This window comes from Eleutherodactylus coqui, chromosome 4 (assembly GCF_035609145.1).
Source record: "Eleutherodactylus coqui strain aEleCoq1 chromosome 4, aEleCoq1.hap1, whole genome shotgun sequence".
Classification (NCBI taxonomy): Eukaryota; Metazoa; Chordata; class Amphibia; order Anura; family Eleutherodactylidae; genus Eleutherodactylus; species Eleutherodactylus coqui.
The window spans coordinates 215,776,147-215,786,107 of record NC_089840.1 but is presented as its reverse complement, the minus strand read 5'-3'; the positions used below and the strand labels follow the sequence as shown (position 1 = coordinate 215,786,107).

The 9,961-nt window shown below is 50.4% G+C and overlaps 1 protein-coding gene across 1 annotated transcript; it reads right to left on the bottom strand.

Moving 5' to 3' along the window:
* Window positions 1-6,441: 6,441 nt before the first annotated feature.
* Window positions 6,442-9,697, bottom strand: LOC136626599 (uncharacterized). Its single transcript, XM_066601646.1, has 5 exons — window positions 9,508-9,697; window positions 9,289-9,392; window positions 9,045-9,191; window positions 7,122-7,336; window positions 6,442-6,671 (listed from the first exon to the last, which is right to left on the bottom strand). Exons 1-5 carry the CDS (start codon window positions 9,598-9,600, stop codon window positions 6,442-6,444), a joined length of 789 nt encoding a protein of 262 aa, XP_066457743.1. The 5' UTR covers window positions 9,601-9,697.
* Window positions 9,698-9,961: the final 264 nt, after the last annotated feature.

The following is a 9,961-nucleotide window of genomic DNA, read 5'->3' as shown; positions in this document are numbered from 1 at the left end:
CTTTCTTTTGCCTGTGACATCCAGGTTAAGGGAGAGTGGTCTGTGATCAGCCTGAAGTGCCGACCTAGAAGGTAGTATTTTAGGGATTCAAGGGCCCACTTGATGGCTAGGCACTCCCGCTCAACTATACTGTAATTTTTCTCTGGTGGTGTGAGCTTCCTGCTCAGATAAATCACGGGATGTTCCTCTCCCTCTACTTCTTGGGACAGAACTGCTCCCAGTCCCACGTCGGACGTGTCTGTTTGGACAATAAATTCCCTTTTAAAATTGGGTGTGACCAACACTGGACGTCTACAGAGTGCCCGTTTTAACTCGTGGAACGCCTTTTCTGCATCAGGGTTCCACTTGACCATGATTGACTTACTGTTCTTGGTCAAGTCTGTTAGGGGCGCTGCTATGCTAGCAAAGTTTTGCACGAACCGCCTATAGTACCCTACAATGCCTAAAAAGGCTCTCACCTGCTTTTTAGTTGTGGGTTGTGGCCAGTCCTGAACGGCTTCAACTTTATTGACCTGGGGTTTTATAATACCCCTACCTATTATATACCCCAGGTATCGTGCTTCTTCAAGACCCAGGGCGCACTTCTTTGGGTTTGCTGTGAGCCCTGCTTTTCTAAGGGAGTTCAGTACTGCCTGTACCTTGGGTAGATGGCTGTCCCAGTCTTCGCTAAAGATGATGATATCATCTAAATATGCTGACGCATATTGACGATGGGGTTTGAGTATGATATCCATCAATCTTTGGAAGGTTGCTGGAGCTCCATGCAAACCAAAGGGTAAGCAGATGTACTGAAACAACCCTTCTGGTGTGGCAAACGCAGTTTTTTCTTTCGCGCTCTCTGTAAGGGGAACCTGCCAGTAGCCTTTAGTAAGGTCGAGAGTGGAAAAGTACCTGGCATGACCCAGTCTCTCAATTAACTCGTCCACTCTCGGCATTGGGTATGCGTCAAATTTTGACACGTCATTTAGCTTCTGGAAGTCGTTACAGAAGCGCAGAGAGCCATCAGGTTTTGGTATCAGCACGATAGGGCTGGACCATTCGCTTTTCGACTCCTCAATTACTCCGAGGTCTAGCATTTTCTTGACCTCCTCTGAGATGGCTCGTCTGCGGGCTTCTGGAACCCTGTACGGTTTCAACTGAACCTTTACCCCTAGTTCAGTTATAATGTCGTGTTTTAGGACACCAGTACGCCCTGGTATATCAGAGAACACATCTGAATTACGTTGTATAAATTCCCTCGACTCTTGTTGTTGGGATTTGGACAGGGACCCTGATACACACACCTCTGGGACCCCACCATGGGGGGTGCTCACTGCAGTCAGGCCTTCTCTGTCCTTCCATGGCTTAATTAGGTGTACATGGTACAACTGTTCTGGTTTCCGCCTACCTGGCTGGTGTACCTAATTTACCTCTCCGACTTTCTCAATTATTTCATAGGGCCCTTGCCATTTTGCTAGGAATTTACTTTCTAGGGTGGGCACCAACACTAGTACCCGATCCCCAGGGTTGAAGGTTCTCACCTTGGCGGACCTGTTATATACCCGGCTTTGGGCTCTTGAGCCTGCTGTAAATGTTCTCTAACAATGGGCATGACCGCCGCAATTCGATCTTGCATGAGGGAAATGTGTTCAATAACACTCCTGTAGGCGGTGGACTCGTGCTCCCAGGTCTCCTTAGCTACATCAAGGAGCCCTCGGGGATGTCTACCATAAACTAATTCAAAGGGAGAGAACCCAGTGGAGGATTGTGGGACTTCACGGATTGGGAAAATTAAGCCTGGGTTCACACAGGGCGGATTAGCAGCGGTTTTGCCGCGGTTTGCCGTTGCATATCCGCATTGCGGCCATTCCGTCGCGGTTGCAGTGCAATGCAGTGCCAATGTGTTTGGCAAAAATCTTGTTCTCACAGGGCGTAAAATTTACCACAGAGCCGCAGTGCGGATAAGCAACTGCGTCGCGGTTTTGAAAGATGCAGCATGTCCATTCTTTCGACTTTTCCGCAGCGGTTTTTTTTCCATAGGGCCCCATGGACGCAGCAAAAACCGCTATGAAAACCGCTTTTGCTTATTTTGTCGCGGTTTTCAAAGCGGTTCCGCAGCTGCTTGTCCGCATGAGAAAGGAGGGGCAATAACAGGAAGTGGTTCTGCGGCCATTTTAGACGCTTGGCGCCATTTCAGCCTGGACTGCATGGAGAGAGGAAGCAGGGAGCAGGAGCTCCGCCGGCAGCACCCCACCAAGCGGCACCAGACCCTTCCCAGCGGCACCAGTACTATCACCACCACCGGTAGGCACTTCACTGACGCCCAGGGGAAAATATTGCCCAACAGGCGGGAAACTCCCAACCCCGTCAGTGGCGGGAACAGCACCACCACTAGCCCCAGCGGGTCCACCACTAGCCCCAGCGGGTCCACCACTACCCCCAGCGGGTCCACCACTAGCTCCAGCGGGTCCACCACTAGCCCCAGCGGGTCTACCACTAGCCCCTGCGGGCCCACCACTAGCCCCTGCGGGCCCACCACTAGCCCCAGCGGGCCCACCACTAGCCCCAGCGGGGCCACCACTACCCCCAGCGGGTCCACCACTACCCCCAGCGGGCCCACCACTACCCCCAGCGGGTCCACCACAGCCTCACTACAACCCCCATTGCGACCACGCCCAGTGGCGGGAAAAGCAGCGGCGGCACCACTAGCCCCAGCGGGCCCACCACTACCGCCAGCGGGTCCACCACAGCCTCACTACAACCCCCATTGCGACCACGCCCAGTGGCGGGAAAAGCAGCGGCGGCACCACTAGCCCCAGCGGGCCCACCACTAGCCCCAGCGGGCCCACCACTACCCCCAGCGGGTCCACCACAGCCTCACTACAACCCCCATTGCGACCACGCCCAGTGGCGGGAAAAGCAGCGGCGGCACCACTAGCCCCAGCGGAGGCAGCACTACAACCCCCAACGGGGCGAGCAGCCTGTCCACCACAGCAGCACTACAACCCCCAACGGGGCGAGCAGCCTGTCCACCACAGCAGCACTACAACCCCCAACTGGGCGAGCAGCCTGTCCACCACAGCAGCACTACAACCCCCAACGGGGCGAGCAGCCTGTCCACCACAGCAGCACTACAACCCCCAACGGGGCGAGCAGCCTGTCCACCACAGCTACCACCACCGGCAGCAGCACTTTCAGCACCGCCATCGCAATCACCTCTAGCAGCATCGGGAACCTCTGCTAAAAAAGGTCAGTAACTACTTCACCACATTATGCATTGAAGGCAACACGCGTCCAGCTCCACCCACTCCACCTTCTTGTGCTCTCTCTTCGCAGCTTTACGCCCTTTTGCGCGGCTTTTTTGGCCATTGCCACCAGTGGTATTCGCTGGTTAGCTCACTTGCTTTACTCAACTGTTGTATGGTGTACCTTTCCAAGGGTCACGCTCGGTGTAACATCGGTCATTTCCACCATTGTATGGCCCCCACACCCGGTTACATGGCATTTTTTGGCACGGCCGAGGACACGCGTTTAGTCCAATTTTTGCATAGCCGACCCACATTTTTTCTTACCATTTTTCCTTTTACATTGTTGTTCTCGCTTTGGCCTGTCACTTTTTTGCAGATGTGATTGTAAGCGATATTTTTGGCCACTTGCAATTGTGCGCTAGTGGGCCAACATGTGTATATGATGAATGTTAACTGTTTCTTATTGCTCACAGGACTACCTACATTTTCTGAAGTCGCCGAGTGCATTCCGTTTGCAACGTCAAGCCACTTTCCGGAAAATGGCCTGGTATCAACGAATGGGGATCAACGTCTTCAGGATGATAACCTTGGTGAGTGTAGTCTCCGCTGACACAACCATATCCACCCCCCTCGGAATGCAATTCAACTGGTTTTTCCACCCCCCCCTGCAGGTTGAAAGTAGGCCGGAGATTTGGGACCCAGCCGAGCCGGGCTACAGTGACCGTGACTTAAAGGCGGACGCCTGGAATGCGGTCTGCACTGGGATGTATCCCGATTGGGACTCCGCTACAGCTGCCACCCAAAGTGAAATCCGTAAGTTAACAGTATTGGTTGTAACGCTTTGGTGTTTCTTTCTTCCATGTATTTTGAACTGTACTGCATCTAACCACACTGTTTATTGCAGCATGCGGTGGATTCCATAATTTTACATTCTGCTTTTAACCATGTTTTAATCTATTGCAGTTAAAGACATCAAGAATCGCTGGAGGTCAGTTCGGGACCGCTACAAGAAACACGAGAAAGAGTGTGAAAAAAGCGGCATGTCCCCGTCTCAGAAGAAGTGTCCAAACCAGGAAATACTGCATTTCCTCAGAACAAGTCGAGCATTGCGTCCGTAAGTGCTGTATTTTAGGCGAGCTTTTATAGCTCAGCTTCACTGTTGTTGCATTTTGATGTTCTATGTCTCTAACGATACTCTTGTTTCGTCCACAGATCCAGCGGGAACGTCACGGCCGCCGCTCCCACGGTCGAAACTGCTGCAGCCGACACAGAAGGGCAGGAAGAGGCGTCACGGGATGATGATATCACAGAAGGTACCCCAACCTTGGAAGACAGCCAGCGGAGCACGCCGGATTTGTCCATCACTTCTGTAACACCGGAAGTGGTGGAACAAAACGTGTCGCGTAGCAGCAGTGCTGGCACTAGCAGCAGAGCATGCAGTATCCGGGAGGTGAGTTCCGAGCGGACGGGCCGCAGCGTTGCTGCTCGTCCGCGTCGGAAGAACAAGGCAGATGCCGCAAACGAGGCGCTGACGTTATTGCGGCGGGTTGACACGGAGGATCAGTGGGATACAATGGGTGCCACCATTGCGTCATGCATTCGTGAACTGAGGCCGGAGCGTCAGTGGGCTATTGTGCCCGTTATTTACTATACTTTAGAGCTTTTTGCTTCTGAAAGGCCCATTGCTGATAGCTGTAGCCTTATTTCGGCAATGAAAAAAACAGGCTTTGCAGTACCAGAATCGCAGCGCATGTTGCCTCCACCCCAATCTTTCGCTGACCAACCAGGCAGGGTTCCTAGGACAACGGGATACCCCATGCACCATGTTTCTCAAGACACTGGCTACGGCGACACGGTCTCTGGCGGGTCCCCTTCCCCTTCCCAGCAATCATTTCTATCAATGATGAGCAGCCCTGTGCATCAGACCTCGCAACACACAACCACGGTACTGTACACGCCGCCAAGCGGATCTCAATCCAGTACAGGAGACGGCTCTTTTATCAATTATACGACACTGCAGTGATAACAGCTGTTGCAATGTCTTATACGCAAGCATTGTAAAGTGCAGGATCCGTTGTGATGCTGCCTTTTGTAGCGGTGCATGCAGTTGCCTGCTGTCCCAGAAATCCTAACGGATGCTCAGGTGAAAGATTGGGGTGCAATTTCTTCCATCGCTCACTGCCGGCTACTATCTGCTCTGCTGCTAAATAGGCAAGGCACACACACTCATTCCCGTGAGTGGCATGACCGTGAAATTATTCGCAGGTTGTGCGACTGTACGTGAAGGATTGTGTATGTGCGTCTAGAGTGATTTTTGTCCGCTGCCTCGCTGTCCTCCAAGGTTGGTGTATTTCACTTCTCGGGGTCATTGCCTTTGTTTGTTGTTTTCCTTTTTTTAATTTTCATGTGTATTTTCATGTTTGCTCCAGTGTAACGCATGTTACCGGAGTTCAAACATGAAATAAACTCCAAGAAATGCTGATGAGAACAGGGGCAGTCTGTCTGTCGGCCTGTTCCTATCAGCATTTCCCCTTGCGGTATATCCGTCAAGTGTGGCGAAAGCCAAATTGGTATTGGATCGCCCGGCGACAGAGAGAAACGTTACACCATTTAACAAAAAGAAAAAAACACCACGTGCAAAATGACTGCAACTGTGTGGAGAGCAATGAAACACCAAACCCTGAATTTCGCTATCCAACATTGATGTAAATTAATGTCAGTATTTTAGTGGATAAAAAACGGTCACATACGTCGCTTCCATGTGCTCCTGGGGCGTGCCTAATGTAACGCTCGGTAGTGCTGTGGCGTGAAGCTTGTGAATGTGGTTCCATTGCTTGGGTGAAATGTATTGTGCTACTCATGTTGTTGTAATCGTTAACTGTTGAAATGCTTCAAAAAGGTTACGTTTAAAAACCAATACACCTGCCATGTTCATTAGGCTACTTATTAAAAACCAACATAGCCTAACATTTGTTTCAACTTAACATAAAGTTCAGGTATTTTGTTCAGCGACAAAAAAAGAAGAGTGATATTTTTCATTAAATATAGTAAAATTTATTTGTCCAAACTTTTTTCTAACTATTTTGTAAACTTTAATGACCGATCACAAACTGCATGGACCGCCTTTGGTGGGTCTTGAATAAATGCACTTTATGCCAATAATGTCTTCTGCATCCTTCTGGGGCTGGGCGCCGGGGGAGGGTCACACTCCAGTTTAGGGCTGCACACCACCGACACAGGAGAACTGCCATGGCACGGTGCCTTCGTGACTAAGGAAATAGTCAGTGAAGTGTTCTCGAACCTGCACTGCGGTAGCAGCCGTGCAACCTGCACCCCAGTTGATGACTGTGTCAAAGGCAGGAGCGAGTTCTTCGACATCTACCTCTGGGCGATAGTCCCGGAGGTAGTTGTGAAGAACACAACATGCCTTGACAAGGTCATCAACTGTGGTAGGATCTACCATTAGGGTAGTCCCTAGAACTCTCCACTGACTAACCATGATCCCGAAGGCACACTCAACCACGCGACGTGCCCGGCTCAGCCGATAATTAAAAATCCTTTTCCGGGCATTCAGTCCTCTTCGTGGGTATGGGCGCAACAGGTTTGGCAACAACGGGAAAGCCTCATCCGATACCATCACAAAGGGGACTGAATGTGTGGTTCCCGGGAAAGGTTGTGGGGCTGGGAGCGAAACGCCATCTCGAAGAATTTGCATCCCAATCTGTGAAGTTCGCCGCACCCGAGAATCTCCAGTGCTGCCATAGGCGCCAACGTCGATGCAAACAAATTTGCTATGTGCATCAGCCACGGCCATCAGGACAATTGAAAAAAATTTTTTGTAATTATAAAATTTGGAGCCTGAGTGGGCTGGCTGAAGCACATGCACATGTTTGCCGTCGACGGCGCCTATGCAGTTAGGAAATTTGGCAACATCTTGAAAGCCTGCTGTAACACGTTGCCAAGTATCCTCGGTAGGTGAAGGCATCACGATGGGCTGCAACTTCTGCCAGATAGCGCTGCATGTGCACCTCACAATTTCGGTGATGGTAGATTTACCAACACGAAATTGGAGATGCAGGGATGCATAGCTCTCTCCTGTGGCCAAGAAGCTGAAAAGAAGCAGAGAAGAGAAACAAAAGTTAGTACACAATGAAGACTTGCATAATGTCAACACTTCAAACAATTATTTAAGTATTCAGATATTAATCTCAACACAAAATTTATATGAGAACACAGTATAATTCATGTGAAGGAAATAACATGAGCATTGCAGAGGTAGCCATGGGGGAGGTTACATTGTCACTTTACACGCCACACATGGTTCACAATTCCATTCTCCCCATCTACAACATAGGGGAGAGAGAAAGTTAAAGTGCAAAGATGTTCCTGCCACACTCAGGTACATAATTAGGGTACGTTGACTGCCGGTGCGCAACAATGGTTGGCCAACTTGGCTGCTATGGTAAGTTCAACAATCTAACTTCTGCCAATGTGTTTCGGAAGTCAACCACCCACAAGATGATGATGCCTGTGTTATGTGGCAGAAGACAGAATACCAAAGACAACGAACTGTTCCACCGCCCTCTCCCAAAACTAGTAGAGGAGAACCGGAAAACGTACAACTGTACATTTTCAGCAACGTCGCCTGCGAATTAAAAAATGGAGTTTGTCTCCCGCTGGATGAAGCCCTTTGTGACGCCACAAAATTAACCTATTTCCAGCTGTTGAAGAACGTGTGTCTTGGCAGCTAGCAGCGCTGTCTCACTCCACGCAGCAAGGGCGTAAGGTGGTTTGAACTACAACACACGGCCGCTGGCCCAATGGCGGCTATTAACCCTTTCCAATCCATTCTCAGGCCTGCCCCGACATCATAATTTGCCTTCACAGCTGCGATGTGGTGGCAGGCCCAACAGTGCAGTGCAGCAGTGCATCTGCACCCGATCATCAGACACATCGGGTGCAGATGCATTCCTGCACTCATCCTCATCGAGGACCCCCGTAGAGAATGCAGAAAGGGTTTAACCATTTCAGCCTTCTCCTTTATACATTACATACCGCTCAATTAGCGCTATGTAATGCATAGAGATTCCGGCAGCCCGGCGATCATCTGTCCGCCGCGATTACCCGACCCACGGCGGTCACATCAAAGTCGAGCCGGGAGCCAGCACTGTGGGAGGACATGCTTACCTGACTTGCTTCTTGCACATTCTCCTTCTGTCTCCCGGCCATCATGTGATGGCCAGGTGCCACCTGACCACTGTGATCACATCATCGCCGAGCCAGGAGGCAGAAAGAGAATGCGGAAGACGCCGGACAGGTAAGCAGTTCCCCCACTGCACCGTCCTGAACTCTGTCAGTTCAGGAGGGTGCAGGGACAAAGGAATTCTTTTCACCCATTCTCCCCAGCACCAATTTATTTTGAACTGGGGAGAATGGGTGAGAAAAAAAAAAAATAATACTGGAAAGGGTTAACCATTGAAATGCCACTAGCAATTCTGACAGCGGCATTTACATAGCACAAATAGTGTCGAGGGGTCACGCACGGGCAACCAAACACCCACCCGACCGGTGAGTTCGGGGATGCCGTGCACGTGTCATTATGGCGGTGTTGCTAATGAAAGGGGTGCTCGAAAGCCAAGCTGTCCAAAAGCAGTGTGACGTAATGCAATTGCATTACGTCCTACTGCCGGAGCAATCACAGCATCGCATGAAAAAATAAAATGTATTGCACAAAACGTGTGAGAAAAAAAAAAAATATACAGTTGCAAATTACATTACGGATAAAACAACTGGGACAGGATAAGAAAGGTTACTTACCGAAGGGTGATGAGCAGCCTTTCTTCTGCAGTGATCGCCTTCCTCATGTGCGTATCCTGGTACGTAAGATCCCGGCGCAACAGCTCCAGAAGGCGGTCAAAGGCCTCCATAGGCAGCCTGCAGAAGGCTACGAACTTCTCCGGATGGCTGCAGAGAGAGAGAGAAAGGGAGAGCGGGCTAAACTAAATACAAATTCTTTGCACAATCTCAAACCTATTCACATCACATGATGCACTTCACTTACTTTTTTAAATCTTGGTAAAGGCTTGCGAAATGCCCCTTCGTCCCCCTCTCGATGAGTAGGGGATGCACCCAGTAGCGCCTCCGGCGCCGGGAAGCACGATCAGTCTGTAAAAGAATATTAGCAGGAATTAAAGAACATGGCAGCAATCGCACTCTAGTCCACAATGCATCTAAAGAAACAACAAGAAAACAAAGCACACACTGTCGAAACACTGCTCACCTTTTCGGATTCTTCTCCTTGCATGTACAACATTAGGGCGATGAGTGTGCGGCGGTTGGCGCGCCTCAGCCGAATTCTTGTGGTAGGCTCCATAGCTCAAGAGAAAATGGCCACAAATTCTGCCTCTTCCTACCCTGTGCAGAAATGGGCGTGGACGATGACCTCACAGGAAAGGGTTTTCTTAGAATCTGCACCTACTAAAATACGCAGTCAAATCTGCAACTAAAACCGCCACTCTCCAAAAAAAACCGCTGCGGTTTTTTCCGCAGCAAACGACCTGCGGATTTAACTGCGGTGGAACCGCAGAATAATACGCGATGAAAACCGCGACTACATTTGGGTATTGCATGTGGATTTGCCGCAGATGCGGCAGGGTTGCGGCAAAACCGCGACGGTAAAACCGCGGCGTTTACGCGGCAAATCCGCCCTGTGTGAACCCAGCCTAAATATGGCA